This window comes from Heterocephalus glaber, unplaced genomic scaffold (assembly GCF_053883595.1).
Source record: "Heterocephalus glaber isolate CG9 unplaced genomic scaffold, H.glaber_assembly_v1.0 deba00000768, whole genome shotgun sequence".
Taxonomy (NCBI): domain Eukaryota; kingdom Metazoa; phylum Chordata; class Mammalia; order Rodentia; family Bathyergidae; genus Heterocephalus; species Heterocephalus glaber.
The window spans coordinates 10,209,977-10,231,304 of record NW_028258162.1 but is presented as its reverse complement, the minus strand read 5'-3'; the positions used below and the strand labels follow the sequence as shown (position 1 = coordinate 10,231,304).

General features: G+C 46.9%; 1 protein-coding gene and 1 long non-coding RNA gene across 33 annotated transcripts in view; one reads left to right on the top strand and one right to left on the bottom strand.

The window, feature by feature from the left end:
- Kiaa1217 (KIAA1217 ortholog) overlaps nucleotides 1-21,328 on the bottom strand; it is a 744,735-nt gene that overhangs the window by 59,969 nt on the left and 663,438 nt on the right. For 28 of the 31 annotated variants that reach the window (XM_087207135.1, XM_087207139.1, XM_087207140.1 and 25 more), the window contains one exon: nucleotides 492-1,321. In XM_087207135.1, coding sequence (XP_087063261.1) covers nucleotides 492-1,321 — 830 coding nt within the window. Of the gene's footprint in view, nucleotides 1-491; nucleotides 1,322-3,449; nucleotides 3,694-6,473; nucleotides 6,662-21,328 lie in introns of those variants that run through there. The other 3 variants (XM_087207141.1, XM_013077829.3, XM_087207142.1) reach the window with 3 other exon arrangements.
- Nucleotides 825-20,496, top strand: LOC147829089 (uncharacterized). 2 transcript variants are annotated; one of them, XR_015449610.1, is made up of 5 exons: nucleotides 825-979; nucleotides 3,690-3,891; nucleotides 6,485-7,501; nucleotides 10,474-10,813; nucleotides 11,684-20,496. It is a non-coding gene; the product is annotated as an uncharacterized LOC147829089 (long non-coding RNA). The 2 variants fall into 2 exon arrangements; XR_015449611.1 differs by having other exon boundaries at nucleotides 6,485-7,601.

The window sequence follows — 21,328 nt, the reverse complement described above, 5'->3', positions numbered from 1 at the left end:
GCACTGCCGAGAGAGGATCCCATTGGACCCATCCTCTGTTCACGCCAATTCACTTTATCATCCGCGAACTCAGGCCCTGCTGCTTTCTTTCCATCTCCCCACCCAGAAGAGAAAGCAGAACTGCATTCTACAGGCAAAACCAGAAATTTCGACCCCGACAGTTAAACCGCTCACTCCTCACCTTGGGGGCCAGGTCAGTCACCACGCGCTCTGGTCTGCGTGTCCAAAGACTCTGTTCGTCACAGTTTCCTTCCGAACGATTCGGTTACGTCAAGGACACCGCTCTCGGGCCCCGCCCAGCGCCCACAGGAGCCGTCTCACGGGCGGGCGCCTGTCCGACCCCTGGCGGGCTGGCTGGCTGCCTACCGCTGTACCTCCCGCAGCCCCCCTTCGGACACTCTTCCCAGCAGGGGCGCCCTCTGCAGCCGCGCCCGGGCAGAGGCCGGAGCTGGGCACAGGCCGCCCTGGGACAGCCCTGTCCCGCGCCTTACCTGGTCTCTCTGTCTTTGGGGATCGTAGCAGTGCTGTACGCAAAAACTTGCTTCTCCACTAGAGGAGGGCCCAGGTCCACGAGGCCAGCCATCCCCGGAGTGCTCCGCGGCTTCTCGATGTACACCAGGGTGCCCGGCTCCTTTCTGAAGGACTGGCGGCCGGGCGAGGTGCGGTCGGGCTGCAGGGTGTGGGGGGCCCCGTGGGCATTGGGATGGGGGTGCAGGTCCAGCATTCGCAGGTCGCCCACGCGGTGAGGAGACGCAGGGGGTGTTTTGGAGCCCAGAGTGGGCAAGTGGCTTTCGGGATACTTCCTTGATTTCTGTCTGTACAGCGACTGCTCCATGTGCATTTCTGCTTGCAAAGAGGGGTTGCAATAGGCGCTGGCGGAGCGGATGGCCGTGCGGTGATAAGCGATGATGTGATCGGGGACGTCCAGGGGGTGCCCGCCGTGGGACGAGGCTATGCTCATGCGGCCCTCGTGGTACAGGTAAGGATCCGCATAGAGAGCCTCGTTCCTGTACATCGCCAGGGTTTTGCCACTCAGGTCCTCGTCCGGCTTGACGTCTCTTCTTTCCAAGATGGCGCTTGGACTGGGGGAGATGGATCTGGAGACGGGCAGGCTGGAGAGTCTGTCCCTGGGGATGGTGGCGTTGCCGGGGACCACCATGGGGCGGGCGCCCCCATACGGAATCCTGGACGGGGACGGAGGCATGGAGTGGGGCCCGGGAGTGGGCGGTGGGGAATGCGGAAGGGCGTGGGGAGGAGCTGGGGCGCCAGGTCGAGGGCTGCCAGGGCCGTCCCCTCGTGCGTAGACAATCTCCCTCTGCATCTGGAAACGAAGCACGGGGTTAGGAGGCCTGCTGCACACGCCCGGCTGCAGAGAAGTCTCACAGGGGCAGTGCCGCTCCCGTTCCTGGGGGTCCGGACACTGCCCCTCTCCTGCGAGATGCCCAGGCCCTCAGTCCTGCAGCCCGTGACCCTGCCCTCCCTGGGCAGAAGGGACTCTTCCGTCGCGGTCACGTCAAGGATGCGGAAATAGGCTGGGACCCAGTCACACCTCCTCAGAGTCAGAGGGGCAGGAGCAACCACGGAAGCAGACCAGAGAGACAGAGGGGCTGGAGGTGCCAGGCTGCTGGCCTCCTGGACGGCCGGATGAGGGCAGGAAGGGTCTAGACGCTGTAAAGGGTAAAGACATGGGGCTCCAGAGAGAGTACCTGCCTGCTGACAGGTTCATACTGGCCCGGGAGACTCATTCTGCAAGTCTGACTCCTATGAGATAATAAATTCAATAATTTTGTGGTGTTTTAAGCCAGTTTTTTTTTGGGGGGGTAATGGTGATAGACGAACCCAACCTCACCCGCAGCCCCGAAACTCAGTTCACAGTGATTTGTTCCGGCAACCACAGGCAATGCACATGCCCAATGTAGAGCTCAATGCTGCTGGGTCTGAGAACAAAACAATGCAGTAGTTCAAATTCTGAGGTCATAGCTTCTCCAAAACACTGGATAAGCCTGGTCTAATGTCTCAACGGTGCTAAAATGATGTTTTCTACAACTTCTTCCGGGTCCTAGGAAACAGTAATTTGATTTTCCATCGTTCTAAGCTAATCCAGTCTGGGGACAGGATCAGAGAGGCAAAGGAGACGCCTGGGGGAAACCTGGAGGGAGGGTCCTTTCATGCACCAAATCTCCGTGAGTCTGAGAAACCTGCACGGAGAGGCTGGGGAGACAATCCCCCAGAGGTGACTGAGAGTACAGGCGGAGTCCCAGGGCACAGGGCGACGGGGAGGGGAGGGAGGGACCCAGGCATGACAGGAGGGATCCTGAAGCTCAGGCCCTGGCCCTGCTGTGGCACGGGGCCTGGCGGGGCTTTGTGCCGGGAGCCTACACTTCTGGGCTATGTCCTTCCCCCCAGATTAGGAGAAGTGAGAATCCCACAGGGTCTTCTCCCAACTCTCCTTTAGGAGAAACAGTCACTGAAGAATCCAGTTAAAGGGGAAATGGATCTGTAATTTGCAACTACATTATGTGCTTAGCAAGCGTCAGAATGAAAAATACAAATGAATTCCGGAGAGGACCCCAGAGGGAAAGACAAGCTGAGGTTCTCCAAGTGGCTTTGAGGGAAATGGCAGTCTTGGCACTGGCTTCAAGTCCCATTTGTGCTGCCGTAGGGTATTCCCTGTCCTGAATTCCAGGAGAAGGACAGACAAGAGCATCAATGCTTGCAGGAGAGCTGAGACGGGGCATGAGGGGAGAGGAGGCAACTCTAAAGGACGGGAACCAAGATGTGCGGTGGAGGACGATGGGAGGGGGAGGAGGAGAAAAAGCAGAGGCAGCCAGTCAAGGTGGGGAATGAAAGAGAGCCTGGTCTCTTGAATACACACCAAGTGATCACTGCCAGAGGAATTCACTGGTTTAGTAAACCAGTCACCCAGCACTTACTTAGAGCCAGGTGCTCTCCCAGCACACAGCTCTGGAGGGCCCCCACGTCCCTGGCAAGGGGAGGGTGGGTTCTGTCTATTCCCTGTAGGTGAGCAGGTGGCACACGGAGCTGTTTGTCTCCCAGGCTTCCTTCTCTTACTCCGGGAGGATCCTGCAGTGCAGAGCCTTAACTGGACTGGGGAGTTTTAGGTATCACAATGGACTTCAGACTGAAAGCCACCAATTAGAAGTATAAACAAGACACAAACAGAAACAAAATGGGGGCCTCAGGGGTACATTTCCTGAGCACCACTGAGTTGGCCTCTCAGCTCCCTGAGAGGCCGAGTGTTTCTGAGGACCCCGAGGGTACCGGTTGGTTCCTCACTCACAGTCACAATTTGCCTTCATTGCCATCGCTCCTTGTCCAACCCCCACCTAGAGCTCCAACCCCAAAGGCTGGTCTGTTTATCCTCCTCTAAACCTGACCATGACACCTTTGGGGGTCGCCTCCCTGGAGCTGTTCCCCCACGTCCTCACCTGGTAGCTCTGCAGCCAGGCCTGGTTCAGGTGCGCTGGGGCCTCAGCCCACGCCTGGCAGCCTCATGACTCAGGTGCTCAGGACCGCAGAGCAGGTGGTGGGTCCCAAGGTCACTGTGGAGCCATTTACCCGGCTGCTCCTCATTCAAGAATGGCGCAAGCAACCACGTGACAGGTTTTGCAGAAAGTCAGCAGAGATCCTCCATCAATGCCTCTCCCACTCTGTCCTCCACAACCCAGGGCTTAATAAAAGGGGAAGATCTGCCTCAGCACAGAGCACCAGAGGGATTCAGCCGGCAACGCACAAATGACCCAACGCCCCACGCAAGTGGCCACACAACACAGCGATCGACCAAACAAACACCAAGACAGATCCATCCCAGCAGTCACACGCACACTGTGCAAAAACAACACACAGTGCCCAGGACGCTACCAACAAACGGTAGGAACAGTTGTCATCATTATTACTAATTCCAAATAAGATAAGATTCCCAGTGCCTAGAGCTCCACTGGGATGAATAACAGCTCTAACCAAGCTTGTCACTGTTCCCTGTCCTCCTTTTCCTCTTTATTCATCTGCGGATAACATCCTGACCTGGGGAACCACGATTCCAACTCACACTCGGCAGGAACCTCCACCTTCTGGTAAGAGAATAAAAGGAGACATCAAGATTCTAGGGAGCACAGGACTATCTAGAAGCGTAAATAGTATGCATGAAAGAAAAACGTAATAAAAAGTTGAATAGATGTCTCTTAATGCAGCAGCCCTACCTTGCTTACCTGCAGGAGTGTTTTTAAAATGGTGATATGAAAAGGAATGGTTAGGAATTACATTGTATCAGTAACTTCTAAAAAGAAATATTAAAAAAACCTCCTTAGAAAAGAAAACCTCATTAGACTTCCGGATGGCATGTGTAGATGTGATCAGAAAGCAATGTAACTATTAAGTAAGAATAATTCTGAAGCATCGCCTTGTGGGTTCACATGTAGAGTGTGAGTGATAGTCAAAATATTAACCCCAATACCTAGTGTGGCATGAGTCCAATCGACCAGAGTAGAACTCCAGTGTGGATGGCTCCTGGCTGGAACCAATCGGCTCATATACCTGATGGTCGCGCTTGGTATCGGCCCTGCTCGGTCCACTTTAAAGCAGTCTAAGGGCTGGGGATTTAGCTCAGTGCTTCCACCGACCACCTCGAAAGTGCAAGGTCCCGAGGAGTTCAATTCCCGGTACCAAAAAAACCCCAAACAAACAACAACAACAAAAAACAATCTAGCCATCAGCCAACAGGCATACTGAATAAATCACTGAGTTATCCACTGTGGAACTGAATACAAGGCTCAGTTACGACAGAACAGGTAATCTGAGGTTGACTGAGTGACTCAGAAGTTAACTTGGAAGCCGTCTGCAGAATTCTTACGCTGCTCAGCCGAGCTCTGGCTGACTTTTCAGGATGGAGTTTGAAGGAGCACCCTGATGACAATTTTATCCTCAGCTCTAGAGAGCCCAGGAAAAGAATGACACGAGGATCCCATTAAGCCCTAGGAAAATGAGTTTTTTAAACCTACAACTAAAACAAACTCTTGAAATGAGATAACTTGGGTTTATGCGCTAAATGGTAGGGAGCAAGTACAGGCAACTCACACTTAGGATGTGATGGGAAGACACGGAGAGAGGAGAGGAGAGAGTCCTTTTCCAAGTGTGATCTCTGAAGGAAGGAGACTGCTCGTTATTCCAGTAAGGGGTGGATTTTATCGATTCTACAAGAGCTCAGCCTGACTGGATGAAGCAGAGGATGAGTAAGATTCTATAATTCATAGTTTAACGCGATGCTCATTTTTCAGGCTAGTTTTCTTCTCAAGGTGTTATCTTCCTAGAATGAGGCACCTACATGGTTTTATTTCATTTTGTTTTTAAGTATCCAGCTAACAAGTAAAGGACATGGCATGAAACACATACTGAATTCTTCCTGCACTAGTATTCAAAGTCAGACCCCCAGGAAAAATAACCCGAACCTGACACGGTGAAACAAATAAGTGTCTATCTCGCTCTGTCTCCACCCAAGGATGTCCGAATCCCTTCTCTTCCCACCAGCCGGACGCCACTCATTTTCCTAGGAATTGTCTCATTTCTCCTAGTAAGTTCAAGTATCTGGATGTTATACCCTTGCCCCTTGCCTCTCAAAAAATTTCAGAACTACTATCTTCAGGTACAGAATTTCATTTCATAGCCAGAAAAACAGACGACCTAAACACAAGACTAAAGATCCTTCTACTATTTTTTTCGAATTCGACATGGACATTTATTTGTTATACCTGAACTCAGACACAGAAAAGGTACAGTTAGCTGTGTGTGCACCAGACCCTCCTCCCGCATCCATCTGCTTGGTGGGACTCCATCTCTCCCTCTTCACTACTGCTCAGTCCAGGACTGTCTTGCTGGTTTGCATCCTTCTGGTGAACAGGAAGATTTCTCCCGGACCCTCATCTCCATAGCCTCAGGTGACAGAGAGGCTGCTGTCTCCACCCTCGGCACCTAGGGAGGCTCAGTAAGTAGCCAGTATGAAGAGCTGTACTCCAGATAGCCCGAAAATACCTAGGGCAGCTTCAGATTCAGTATCGAAAGTTCAAGTTAGGAATCTTTAGACAGCTATATTTCATTTCCCAAAGCACTGTAAGTCAAGTCAAGTATCACTCATTCAGAAGTTTCTCGAAGGTAAGAAGGAACATCTTAAAATTGTTTCTGGAAAAAAAAAACACCTCTAGCATGAAGAACGTTTCTTTAACATCACTGGGGGAAATTATTTCACGTATGCATGTCTCTTTGCGGGGCATTTAAGACACACAGATACATGCTTGTCGGAAAGGTACTATCATGGGCAGTTTATTATACTTCAGACCCTCCCTTCCAGGTCTCTAATCTGTAAACATTCCACTTTGTCAGCCCCTACAATGAGTAACTGGAGTAAACTAACAAGGATTTGTATGAATTGCTTTTATCCTCAAAGAATTAAAGCCACTTACTTTTTCTTAAGGAAACCACCTATAATAATTGACGCTGTGAGAAAACACATTGGCTCAGCTCCCGGTTACGAGACTCCTTTGTTTGCTGGCTTCATCTAACTCCGCAGTTCCACAGGCAGATAGTTCATGCGGCTTACTCTTCAGAGACGAAAATCATCACAAAGCACACAGAGATCCTAAAATGCTCCCCAGCTTGAGTGCTCACAACCAGTAAAGACTGTTTTGTTTTACCCAGTCTTAGGAGCGAAGCTGCCGGAGGCCAGGGTAAGAAGTAGCCCTTCCCATGATAAACCGATTTCTCCTCCCCTTGGAAATTAGTCACTGAGTAACCTCAGCCCACATCCAACCACAGGCTGTCACAGGGGTGACTCAGTCCTTCGGTGACTGCTTACTGGGAAAACACACCAAGAAGGAAGGGACTCCGAGAGGCCTAGGTAACTAGGTTAGCAATAAAGGAAACATTACCAGATAGACATAAGGCAAATAGGACCCTTGAATAAAGCAAACAACCAGCAACCAAGAAAGAAACCATCAGAAAGTCCAACATGTTAATTACCCCAGGACCAGCTCTGGGATCACTTTTCTGTTGAGCTGAGGGTGCTGCTATAAAAACCTAGACCACCACCCCAAACAGCTGCCAGGCTTCAGAAGTGAGGAGACCGGCAAGTGAAGGTGACCCAAGCCTCTCCCCGGTCTGCAGCACCCGAGGGAAACAGAAGGGCGGGGAAGGAGGCTGTCTACTAATTAACCAGCGGGTTTCACCATGCTGAACTCGGGGTGGCAGCCCTTTCACCAGTTGGCGCGCCACTGGGCAGAGCCTGCAGTCATTCTGGAAAGCACGTCTGAGATGAGAGGAAAGAAGGACAGCACTGCTCACAGGGACTGCAAGAGGACAGTCCCAAAGGCAAGCGAGCCCAGAGCCACGCCCCAGGCAAGACACGGGTGGAGCTGGCCCCAGCTTCTCCAGAGAGGTCCCTGCACAGCAGCCGTCAGCACAACCCCGCCCTTCCAGGGGACAGCCACACCAGGTGCGTCTCTGAGAGGTGGCTTCCGCAGCTCTGGAGGACGGGTGTGGCCGAGGCATGGCAGGAAAGGTGAGGGAGGCGGGAGCACTTCCCTGGCTCAGAGGTAGGCTCTGTCGGATCATGCTTGTGTTTTGGAGCTCACAGGGACCAAGTGGAACCCAGTGCTGTCCAGCTGGGAATCCTGAATGAGCAACTAGACTCCAGGCTGGCCTCATGCCACACCTAACGACCACCCTGCGGGCAGCCTGTGCATTCTTCAGATATTTGAAGGCTTTTAGAGGTTGTTCTTGCTGACCAAAAGAATCCCATGACGTCTCTCAAGTCCAAGGGCAGTCAGCGTTGCAGGCTTTCTGAAAAAACCTGTTTACTGCCATTAAGTCGCTTCTCAGTTATTAAGGGAGGGGGTATCGAGGAGCACATGACACATCCACCCCCTAACAGGACTCATTAGAAACAATATTTGCATGAAGTGGTTGTAACAGATGCTACCTAAGAGGGTGGAAAGAGGAGAAGGAATGTGAAAACCCTTGTTTTGATTTTTTAATCTAATCACCAAGGTTTGTTATTTCTCACCGGGCTCTATGCGGAGAGCAAGCGATCAGCCTGAGGCATCTGGTCTACATTTGGCAAGTTGTGCTTCTTTAGTCACATGGGGGCTTTCCAGGAAGCGGGACCAGGGGCCAGCCTGGACTCCACCCCGCCACATCTCCCGAAGTCCTTTTCATGGCACAAAGGCGGACTGACAAGCATGCCCTTGGCCTCTGGTTTACCTGCTGTCTTACTAGCAGGACTGGCTATGCCAGGGGCTGTGTGGGAAGTGTCTCGTGCCCAGGACACAGAAGCAGTGAGCCGCTTCAGGGCTGTTGGGCAGAATGAGTGGGTCACTCCATGGTCAACATGTGATCTGTGTCTGCTGGCCTAGGGAGCAGTGGCTTCTGTGGACCCTGTCCCCGTGTGATCGGTGGGTGCCCTGTGAGACAGGTCTGGCTCTCCTCTCCCGTCCCTCCTTCCTGCCTCCTTCCGAGAAATTCCTTTTACTTTCAAGATGCTCCAGGGTACTGACTGCAAGCCCTGGGCCTGGCTCTGTCATCACTGGGGCAATAATTAATTCCCCGACAGGAGTCTGAAAGCCAGGGAATCAGACAGGGTAGATGTTCTCTAGTAAGCAGGACACTTACCCCCGAGAGAGGGGCGCCCCGGAGTAGTGGCTAATGAACAGCATCCTGCCATATACAGGACCGACCGGCTTCACTGGGGTAGGTCGCACTCGGGAGAAGGGCTCACCACAAGCCTGTCTCAGTCCGAGCGCACTCGACCACTCGCTGCCACCCCACACTGGTCTGATTATTTCTCCAGATCCCTCCAGCCCAATCCACCTTGGGATGCTGCAGCCTTGGTCAGATTACTCTTCCCAGCGGTGGATAAGCTGGCTTGCCATCCACTCCCCTCTTCTTCCATTGACTAAGGCTTTGAGCAAAGTGGAAGCCATTTATTTCTTCTGAGGTAGTGTTAAGAACAGACATGCTAGTAAATATGCAGCATTACCTTAATAGGAAATGATTTTTATGCTCTGGTAAAGCCAATTGTATTGTGAAATTTATGCCTAATTCTCTCTTCCTATTAATTTCTTTATTGGCTTAAAAAAAACTATGTATGCTGAAAGAAAACTCAATATGTGCCTATAAACATGAAGATAATATTGTGAAGGAAAGTGGTTACGGTGTTGGAAGCATTCCAGATTCATCTTGTTTATGCTGTTAAAACTGCAAAGATGGTCATTTGTCAGGCCTTGTTCATGTATTAATGTTTCATTTGATCCTAAGTGGACATCTCCCAGACGTGAGACAGGCAGACTGTTGTCAAAACTATCGGATTGTCAGGAAGGACATGGCCCAGTCAGCAGTTAGCTTATGGCTATATTTAAGATGAGTGCTATTTTCACAAATACTTTGCTAGGAGGAACTCTGGCTGATTCCTCCTGTGCCAGACCTGGCGGACGGGCCTGTGCCCAGCGGTGATGAAAGAGCTCAAGTCTGGAAAAGAATAAAGACGTCATGTTAAATAAATCATTTAACTTCCAAGCCCCAATCAATAACTGCTGAGCTTCAGGACAGGTAAAAGAAAAATGTACTTCTCCCACAGATGCTCCAACTTCCTTTGGGGCTTCCTGTGTCATGCAGGCCAGGACAACCTCCTTCTGTTCCTAAAGTGGTCACAGTTTATAAACTGCTGTCTTCTTTCTACTACTGGCAACAGACGGAGCAGAGACTCCTTTCCCTCTCTTATCCTCATTCCTGCCCTAGCACCCACTTCCTGGATGAACCTGGTTCTTTCATGCCAGGATTTTATGTTGATTTCCTTTTAGGATTTTCTAGCTCTGTCCCTGGTACATCATCTACATTGTCCTGCTCTAACTTTTCAGTGCCTTAGGTTTTATTTGTTGTCTTAGAACAGCTCTTGAAATGTTTGTTTAACTCAGCATACAGAATGTAATCTATTGCTTTATTTACTTATAATCCCTTTTATTCTACAAAGAATTTTAAATGTATCCTCTCAACCTGATAATCATCTAGCACTCTGCAGTTTACAAAATGCTTTCGGCATTGATTTTATTTCATGGGGCCCAGAACTCAGTGAAATACACAGGACAGGTGTTACTGTACCCATTAGAGTGGTTGGAAAATGAAGTGCAGGGATTAAACCCTTACCCAAGGTCACGTAGCTAATGAGTACAGCAGTGTCCTCTCATCCAAGCCCCACAGTGGACGCTTGAAACTGGATAGCACTGGACCTTCTATAGCCTGTATTTGTTCCTCTACCTATACGCTTATGATAAAGCTTAATTTATAATTTCGGCGCAGCAAGAGATTAGCAAGAATAATAAAATCGGACAACTATAACAATGCATCCAATAAAAGTTACTTAAAACGTGTCTGTCTGTCTTGTATGTTTGAACTTAACATTTAATATTTCAGACCGCTATTGACTTGGGGAACTGAAACTGAGAAAGGAAAACTGCGGATGGGGAGAAGTACCACCGTGAGCAGCCGGAACCAGCGTCAGCTCCCGGTGCCGCTGTACCCTCTGCTGCAAGACGCCACCTCTCGGAGGACCCTGAGCGCTCTGCCCGGAATCCGTGCGACGCCTTCCCACTGGGCCCCAGGGTTGACTCGCTTGCTTTCTGGCCTTTCGTGTGCAACACAGCGAACTCTACCTGGGAAAAACCTATCTTGCTTCACTCACAGGTCCGGATTTTCACAGCAGAGGGGGAGAATGGCCGGGCCCTGTCACTGGGCACGGGAGCTAACGATCCAGGTAGTCTCTTGACTTACATTAGGTTTTGCTGTATTGTCTGAAAATCAGTTACTTAGTTATATAATTAATTATATATTAGTTATATGTAACTAATAGATATGTCAGTATATTTTATGCTTTACATATACTTATATAATACTCAATAGCTATCACTGTATGATGTCACTACATGACTTAGTTATACATGTGTGCATATGAATAAACACACATGTATATATGTACGTACGTTATCATTCATCACAGACACCAGATTCCTCTGGCTAAAACTTCTGGGGTATATCTGATTAAAATTCCTTAGCATTATGGCTCCAATTCTGCTGCTGGGTATCATTCCCAGGACTGCACCTCTGGCAGAGGCATGCATCTCGGACAGGGGTGTGGGTCCCCGCCACCTTGGCCTGTGCTCATCTTTTGACACGTGAGGGAAACTGACCAAGTTGATTATGTTGACAGTGCAGAAAGTTAGACAGAGCACTATGTAGCTTTGGGTGAGCACAAAAGCAGGAGAATATTAAAAGTGTATATATTTTGGGTTGATAATATGAGAGATCTAAACTTGCCAAATGAGTTGAGGATAATCTATATAGAATCCCATTAGGGAAAATGATAGGAAATGCATTGATGAATGGTAAGTGTTAAATTCAAAACCAAATAGCCATTTACAGTGCCCCCCAACCTTGGGGATACAATGAAGACCCTCAGTGGATGCCTGAAACCATGGATAGTATCAAACCCTCCCTAAACATACTGCTTTTATCTCATATACATACCTATGATCAAGTTTGATTTATAAATTAGTCACAGTAAGAGATTACCAACAATTACTTATAGATCTTAGCTCTGGCATGTGATTTTATTTTCCTTCCTTAGGTTGAGAACTTTCACCTCTTCACTTAAAGGAAGCCCTTACAGCCTCCCTCTGGCATAGCCAAACTGCTCGCATCACTACGTTTGTGCTCTGTGGCCCACACTCATTAAAACAAAGGTAACTTAACACAAATACTGCAACGCTTGACAGTTGATTCACAACTGAGATATCTGCTAAGTGACTGCTGGGCAGGTGGTCTACACAGCCTGGATACACTGGACAGAGGGAGAATTCTCATCCTGGGGCTGAACGGAGACGGTACAAGAGATCCCACTGCTCAGAAGGGCAGGCGATAAAAAACTTACGAATCCATTCTTCCTGGAAGTTTGCATTTACTATTTAGAACCACAGTTGACCACGGAGCTCTTCAAATCTCTGAACTCTTCCTGTTCCTGCAGTAACCTCAGCAGTCTCTCGCACTCCTTACACCCAGTGTCCCTGGCAGGTCCGGCTCCTGTGGACCTCCCTTTCTCACAGCTTTCCTAGAACCAGGAACTTTTTCTGCAGCCCCGGGTGGCGATCTCCACTCTTCTAGGTGGTGACTACCCCACTGCCTGCATTGTGCTCTGTCTTCTTATTGATCTCAGCAGTATATGTGCTGGTTCTAATACCAGATACCAGAACAGACATTCAATGTAAGGTGTCAGCACAGGATGCCTTCTGATGAAAAGATGCCTTCACTGTTCTGCTGTTTTGATCCTCAGCTGAGCAAGATTTGCCAATGCACCAGAGGAAGAAAGGCTGGTATTAGGGAAGAGCCCCAGAGGAAAACACTGGAGGACAATAATCCACACATCACCAAGTGCAATTTCCCCTCAAAACAAACAAGAGAAAACAATGATGGCGTTTCAGATCCAAACAGCCCCATGTGGCAGTTCATCTTGGACTCAGAAGAGTCACTTGGTCTGCTCTTGACAGCAACATTCAAATCCAGCAGTTCCATGGGAACCCTGGATATACTGAGTGTGAGGGCTGGGAAAATTTTCATGAATAAGACTGGAATCAGATGCTATGTGTTATAAAATTATGTAGGCTCACAAGTGGAAAAAGTGAACTTTACCAGTTCTCATCAGGTTTGAAAAACGCCAAGAGATTCCAGGTTTATAAAGTAAACAAATACACCCATGAAAGCCCATCAATTTCCTTGGGTTTAGGTGGCACAAAGCACAATAGCACCTGCTAGTTCTGGGACCAGACCCGTGGCTCTGAATGCCCCAGGTGAGACTCCCCAGTCAGTGGAGCCTGGCAGGAGGGAAGAGGACCAGCAGGGAAACATGGAGCGTATGTGTTGGCCCAGTTGTTAGTTCGTTTCTTTACCTGTAAATGAGATGTCCGGTGAACACTTTCTCTGAGGCCCCTTTCAATGACAAGATTCTGTGGGTTCATGAAATATCTACTGAGTAGCCACTATCTGTGTAAGTCCAGAGGTAAAAGTGATAAAGGAAAGGCAATCTGTAAGACATAGTTACTACCTTTGAAAGCTTACATGCTGGTAGGGAAAATAAGTTATGTACATGAATATTAAAAATAAGACAAAACAAAAATCACTCCAGTGTGGACAACAGACAAATATTCTCAGAGTCTAGAGAAAAATGTGAGTGTTCTGGCTGAGTTAGTTGAAGAACACTTTTTTGAAGAGGTGAGATTTAAGTAAGTCCATGAATTATAAGTACAGTTTCAGTAGCTAAGACAGAGTTTGCTTTCTTAGGTATTCTAGGGAAGAAGGAAGGCCAGATGCCCCAATGGACGAGAGAGCCTATGATACCATCCCAAAGTTACTCCAGGGAAGTATTTCTCCAGCTTTAGTGTGCATGGCAATCACCGGGAAGGTTTGTTAAAACAGACTGCTCGGTCTTCCATGCAGTGTCTCACTTAGGAGCCTCACAGGGCCTGAGAATATGGACTGTGGTATGTCCCCAGCCGATGGTGCCCTGTTGGTCCAGGGAGCATTCACTTATAATCACTGCTCTCCTGAGGACCAGGGTGTGTGTGTGTATATGTCCACACAGGCTCACTGTGCGCTCACTCTGAGATCTTCATTCCACTCTGCCCTTGGCCAAACCCTAATTCAGGAAGGTGGCTCTTCCTGAATTTAATAAACTTTGAGTAGGAATCATAATTTCCTAGAATTTTTCTATCAGTAAATATTTTCAACCAATTCTTCCACGAGAGGAAGAAAATAGAGACGAACACTAGTAGAGAATTCCTATATACTAAATGTTTCCCAGAATTACCACCTTTAGTTCCTAGCTTGTTCCGATCAGATAAATACTAGCATCCTTGCTTTACAGAAATGAGTGCCCCAAGACCTCAAGAGTCTTATTCAAAGTCAAATGAACAGGGCCAAGATGTAGGAAGTGCCAGAACAATCTAGAGTCAAGAAACGAGTGTGGAGGCCTGAGCGTCTCTGGCTGCTCTTCAAAGAAGAGCAAGGGTTCACAGACCACTGAAGATGAATATTATTTTTGTACAAAATCAGGTCCAGGGCTATCTGAACAAAACCATCTCAAATGACTATCACAATACTCCTAAGAGAAGGCTGAAGCAGACTGGAGTCTATTAACATTATCTACAAATGGGGTGGGTGTCCTCCAAACAATGACTCCAGGATTTCCATGTGCCCGCCCCACAAGAGTGCTCTGTTTCAAAGGAATACCTTTGTGTTTTCAGTTCAAATATCAAGTCAGCCAGCCGGAGAGCAGGGCTTGGAAATTTGAGATGGTCAGTAAGACCACTGCTTTCGCCTTATTTGGATAAATAACACCCTCAAAGACAACCACTTTGGGAATTGCGCATACCCCGAGGCTGAGCTTGGCAGCCCGTCTGCCCATGCCCCGCCCTGCCCCGCCCCGCAGCTGGGGCAGCTTAGCTGGCCACAGGAGGCCAGTCCCTTCATCCCCTCCATACCAGACCCGCCTCCCCATGCCCCAGCTGGAAACTTCGGGACTTCTGACCTTTCCTCCTCTTCCTGAATCCCTGCATTCCTGAAATTGAGCACCTCAAGAGATCAGGAAAGAATCCTTGGTCCCACATGAGGTGGGCACGTGAAGAAGAGTTCTTTGTGTGCTATGGAGTGCTTTTCAAAGTTCATGGTTTGTAACAAAAGCATTAAGCTCAATTCAACAAACACTAGGGCAAACCGAAGGAGAGCGCTTCATCTCCTACTGCCCTGCAAACTCTAGCTCTCCTCAACTTTTTCTTTCTATTATCTTTCCTCTTACTTCTTTTCTGAAAAGTGACCTTGGGAAGTGACATATAGAGAAGACAGGAAGATATGGAATAATAAACAGACGGGCTTCTTAAAATTAGGAGAGCAAGATGCTGGCTCTGTTCTGATGACCTCTCCTCCAGAATACTGCAGCAATCAAATTAGTTCCCTTCTTTTTTTTCTTTGCTCTGCTGGAGATTGAACACATGCCTCATGCAAACCGGTCAAGTACTCTACCACACTGCAACCCTTTTTATTTTTTATTTTGAGATGACGTCTAAGTTGCTCAGGCTGGCCTTTAACTTGAGATCCTCCTGCCTCAGCTCCCCCAGTAGCTGGGATTAAAAGCGTAACCCTGCTTGGCAGTTTCCAAAACAAATGTTTAGAGGGTTTAATCAGCTTCAGCAATCATAATCTCCCCATTATAATAATGAAGAAAGGCAGTACAATGTGGGTATCGTTAATCACAAGATTTAGTTTCTTCTAAGAACCTCTTTTTTGATGAAGTTCACACAACTGTGACCCTGGGCCTGAGGCTGAACTTCTCTGAGCCTCTGATTCTGCTGAGTTGGTCCACGAACATCTCTACTACTTATGTGTCTGGGGCCATGAATATCAAACGGGCTAAATCATTACTACATTACTTCATGTGCACAAACGTATGAACGACACACATTCTCATTAACATCACCGATGAACATTCCCGGCTCACCCAGTAAGTTCCGAGGGAGAACGACATGAATAAAATGCATAATCGCCACTTGAGGACATTCCTAGGAGGAGGAACAGGGTGAGGCAATCTCCTCTTGAAAGAGGAGGACTCACAAAATGTGGAAACCCCGAATGTCTGAATGCAGCCAGTGTAAGAACACCGTGCTGTGCTGCACCCCAGATAGCACCCTTGAGGAAAGTCCAGTTATATGACGTGACGTGGCCTCACATCTAGAAAGTTGCTTTTTTCATTGCCTTTCCCAAATTAACCGAGGATGCAGAACCCAGGCCGGGCTGTAGAGAAGACTCCCAGTTTACTTCATCCTGGCAGACGCACACTGTGAAGATCTCTACGTCTGAGAATAGCGGTTTCTTCCTCCTCTGTCTGTGGAGCCTTCTCTTTCCCCTCACATCTTTTCATTTTCTCCCAGGACTGGAGACTGAACCCAGGGACGTCACACTTTTACTTTATCTAATTCTAATTGTTATTTTGAAACAGGTTCCCCCCAAGGCACTATGTTACCCAGGCTAGGCTTGGACTTGTGGTCCTCCTGCCTCAGCCTCTCAGAGTGTTCAGATTACAGATGTGTGCCACTGTGCCTGACTTCCCATCTCGTCATTGGGGAGCAGTCTCTTTGATAATAAAAAGGGAATCCATTTCATTACTTACCTGTGGCCAGAATTAAAACTTTAGTCGCCGAGGAAGCAGCTGAGCCAATTAACTTAAAGCAAGATTTTGGATGTCCTCAAAATTTAAACAACTGTTATCCATCCTCTGCCTGTCCCACATTTATATTAAAAAACAAAGATCTGGCCTAACATGGTGGCACATGCTCATAATCCCAGCGCTTTGAGAGGCTGAAGCAGGAAGATAAACTTGGACTCAGCCTGGGGAAAGTCATGAGACCTTGTCTCAAAATAAAATATTAAACAAACAAGCAAAGATGTTGGTGCTTTAGGAGAGTTCTTGATTAAAAAAAACAAACTTGTGATATTGGTCAAAATTAACTCTTGGCTTTTTATGATAAAGCAGTTAAGTAGTGGTCTAATGCAAAGGAAAATATGTTTTGCTATTGAACACATGTGCTGGGATAGGCATGCACATATATATTCACTGTATGTATATTTTAAATATAAAACATATTTGGGTAACTTACATTTAAGATACCCCATGAAGATGAGCATATATCTTTTGATAGAAATTATGTGTCAAAATTAAAAAGATCAAAATTCCACACTGGACTTCCTTCGATGTTCCCATCACAAGGTGATACTGAGTAGAAACATTAGCATTTTGCTACATTTCTTCAGATTGTTGTTATGAATACTAAAAATACAGAAACATTTTAAAACAACATATTCAGTCTTAAAATGGTCAGATTAACATAATTACAGCCTTGGCCTGCCAACAGTGCCCCATTTCTCATTTTCATGAGAATGCAGAGGGTCTTGTGGATCACAAGCTAATAGGCTCCTTGGTCTAAATATATACAGGAAAATCTGCAGCAGATTTCTGAGGCATTAAGGGCTGAGCCCTGCAGATATCTGGTGAGAAAATTATGCTGCAGTGGAGCAGATACATATTTTTAAAAATATCTTTTACTTTTGCAGCTACACAGCTGCTAAGAAACATATTTCTAGATTTGCTTTTTTTTTTTTGGTACCAGGGATCGAACTCGGGTCCTTGCGCTTGCGCAGCAGGCAGCAAAACCACTGAGCTAAATCCTCGGCCCTAGATTTGCTTTTAAAAGCAAGCAAAATGGGTATCTCCTTTGTGGATTTGCATCCAGAATGTTCCTTTGTTTGTTACTTGTAATGGTTTATAGCTAGATGTCCCTGAAAGCCTCATGCACACTCAGGTGGATCTTCTGGGATGTGATTGGATCGTGAGGGTGTGATTCTCACCAGTGGATTGGTCCACTGATGAGTTTGTAGTTAAATGTGATTTGGGAGGTGAAGCCTGGTTGGAGGAGGTGGTTGGGGGCATGGCCTGAGTGGGTGTATCTCCCTCTCTCCTCCTCCCTTGATCTCCCCCCCCCCCACTCCCCCTCCCTGCTTCCTGTCTGCCCTGCCATGAGCTGTTTCTCCTCTGCGATGCCCCTCTGCCATGCTGCCCTATCTTGGAGCCAGCAGACTATGGACCAAAACTTCTACAAACTGGGAGCCAAAATAGACCTCTCCTCCTTCCACTTGTGGGTGTCAGGTATTTTACTCCAGCGTTGAGAAAAGTAATTAAGACACTACTACAAGGTGTCAAACATCACAGAATGTTGTATTTGTTTCCCTTTTTCCTGGAAGGAAGTACAAGGACCAGTGCTACGTGCTCTTCCTAAACAAAGCAGGTTCTGACCATAAATCTTATGTGGTAGAGGTGGCCTGTTTCATGAAAAATGTACATCAGTGTTTAGGCACACTGTGAATCAGGCCTCTACTGCTTCTGAATTTCTCCCATTATTGCTATCATTATGATTTCTCAGTTTCTTGGCAGCTCTTCTATCAAGAACAAATGAAAAGGAGCCGTTTCAAAGACTGAAATCAGAGAAAGCCAAAGCATGACCTTTGATATCACAGGAAAAGGAATAAAAATCAAGTACATATGTTGGTCAACCAAATGAGTCAAGCACGTTGTCTGCTTCTGAGGAATATGGAGTGAGTTAGTGCTGCTCCAGCAGCGGACAGGTCCTTCGGCCTCAGAGGCACGAATGAAACAAGCTGCACAAAAATGACGGGATAAATAGTTCTTCTGTCCCAAGCAGTAAGATGCTGAGGTTCTGAGAACTCTTAAAGAAGACCTAGGCTGGATTTTGAAATGGTTCAGTGTTTTTTTTCAGTTGTATAATTTCTAATGAAGTTTTACTTCATCCTTTCCATGATACCCTAACTTGGGCTTTGTCCAAAGCCTCAGTTTCTATATTCCATGCATTAATAAGATACTCTTCACCATTATTGACTGTATCCTTACACCAGCTATACCATTACTCATTCAATTAGGTTCTTTAAGTAAGTATTAAATTGAATTTTTTCTTCTTGTGACTGAAGCAATATTATTCATTAAACTCTCCTGTTTTTTGTGCTATCAGTTTTTAAAAAATATCAATAGAAACAATATTACACAATTACTAAAATTTAAAACTTTGTTTTTCCAAGACACTTAACTGACTAGTTCCAAGTGCAGAATAACCTTGAAAGTAGTTGAGCAGCAGTATAGTATAGCTTCAAACAGAGTGACCGTAGAAGCTATCTGCCGTCGTGATGTGACTGACTTTGGAAGATAATATTGTAATACTACACAACTTTGTTAACCCAATATTGTTTTATTCAAAGCAGCTCATAATTTGGAGCAGCTGCTGTTTTTTGGTTGATTTGATGGCTTCCTCTTCCATAAAAATACTGGATAATCTAAATCTAGTTGGTTCAAAATCCCTTTATTTTTGGTCTGGGCCCATGCTTTTCCAGTTAATGAGCACTGGTCCTACTATAGGACCTTTGGTTCCTTTTTAGTAAGATAATCAGGAGAGAGGGACTCCAACTGCTTTCTGGAGGGTAAATAAATCCCAGTTATACTCAATTACAGCACTGGATGGCCATGTCAAATAGACAGCTTTCTTCAGCCTATAAACAAAACAAGCCACATGAGACACGGGACGAGAACCAACGCAAACCAGCCCAGGGCACTGGGCGTGGCAGACGGCTGGTCTGGAGCTGGGAGGCTTGGGCTCCAGCCCCACTTTTCACTTCCCTATTTTATGATCTTCCCAAGTCCTTCCAATCTCTCTGGGCCTCCTGGGTCTCAGCTTACCGGTGAGCAGGTTACAGAGGCGATGCCTAAGACCCTCTTCCCACCTGGAAAGCCTGGTAACGCCAAAAAAGTCAAACCTGCTCATTGAGGGAACAACAGCATTACAGGTTAGGTATGTTTGCTAGGGCACAAACTGAAAGCAGCCAGCTCAATTTCCTCAAAAGCAGAGAGGGGCTCTCAGTCCTGCAAATCATACCCACAGGAGGAGACTGCTAGCCCATGGGGGAACAGCAGGGCAGGGAACAAGCATGCTCTCAGCAAGGGATGTGTGTCTTGAACATGTTTTTTCCCCTTAAAAGATTAGTACACAATTGCTTCTACACTAAAATTTATATAAAATAATACAAGCTTGCTTGAGACATTTTGGAAAGAGCATAAAGAATGGTCACCTAGAAGTCTACCATGGGTGGGATCTGGGACTTAAGGACCCTAGGGTGATGGGAGGGGGACCTTCTGCTATGGTCTGGACTGCCCCATGAGCACCCATGGGAAACACGGCAAAGCCAATCCCCAGCCAGAGAACAGGCGGGTCATAGGACTGCAACCTGCAAGTAGAAGGATATACGCAGCAGGTCAACGGCCATTTCCTCCAACATCTATATTTGCGAGATCAAAGAAAGATGTGGGTGGATATCAAAGGGCAGAGGGGTGTGGCCCTGAAATCTTTGGGATACAATCCCAGTGGCTGCTGAAGGAGAAGGTGGCTCGTCCAGGTGACTTTCTCTTGTGCTGGCTATTTGACCAGCCCCGGAGTTTTATGCTGAAATAGGGTTGGACCAAGTCGCCTTGTTCCAAAAGCTACGATGAGCAGCTGCACCCCTGGCATTGCCCTGGGCAGTAATTACTTTGCATCACAAATTGCCAGGGTATTTCTGCTGCTGACTTCACTATCTCAGTCATCAGCAGGGGGCGGGAAGAGGGTGTAAAGGTGAAGCTCTGCTTCTGAACTGGCTCAGCTGGCTGCCCTGACTCTGAAACCTTCTCCTTCAACATTTTTAAATATTCTTCCTGGCTTCCTTCCAAAAGGGCAGGGGCCAGCCTCACTGAGCCAGTCTCTCTTCAAAAAGACGTCCTCACTTCCAAACCAAGCTCACAAATACACTCCCTGCTCTAGCCTGTGAGCACATTTTTTATGAGGAAAACAGGGCACGAAGTAATAAAAGTCTCCGCAATAAAAAGCAGTTTATCCAAGGTGATTTTTGCTATCTCCACACTACCTGATGTTCACTGTTTTCATTTCATTCGAACTGTAACCAAATCCCTGGATAAACAATCAGCTTGATATAGTCCTAGGATTTGGATGCTACAGATATTAAAAAAAAATTCCAACAAAGCACAAAATAATTCATCTCGAAGCCAAATAAACATTACTTATTTATTATTAGCCTTCTCAAGATAAGTTATCTGTATTTTACTGCAGACTAGAAGCTCTCATCGAGGCTGTATGGTCTAGGATATAAAAACAAAGCCTATAGAGAGCCAGGCCCGATTTAAATCCCAGCTCTGCTACCAACTAGCGTGTGATATTGTTACAAAATCTCTGGCAATTTCAATTTTCCAGTGGTTAAATGGGTATAAAGAACCTGGGCCATGGGGTTATCATGATGACAAAATACAATGATATATGTTATTATGACCACACTAGGAAACGATGATTCATGTATATTTAACTCTTCTATTAAGCAGCATGAAGACTTCCTCAGGAGTATGGGTACCTAGGTCCACACACATGTGTTCCTTTAAAAGAAAACCAATTGATTTAAAAAGGACATGTACCTTATTAAGTTCCTTTGAGAGAAATAAATGCAAACTATTATGATAGAATTACTGCAAGAAGAAGACAGAATAGTTATGTCAAATAAACATGGTTTCTGTCAAAAGACTTTTTCAGACAATCATTAAACCTGACACAACAGGCTTGTCTGTTAC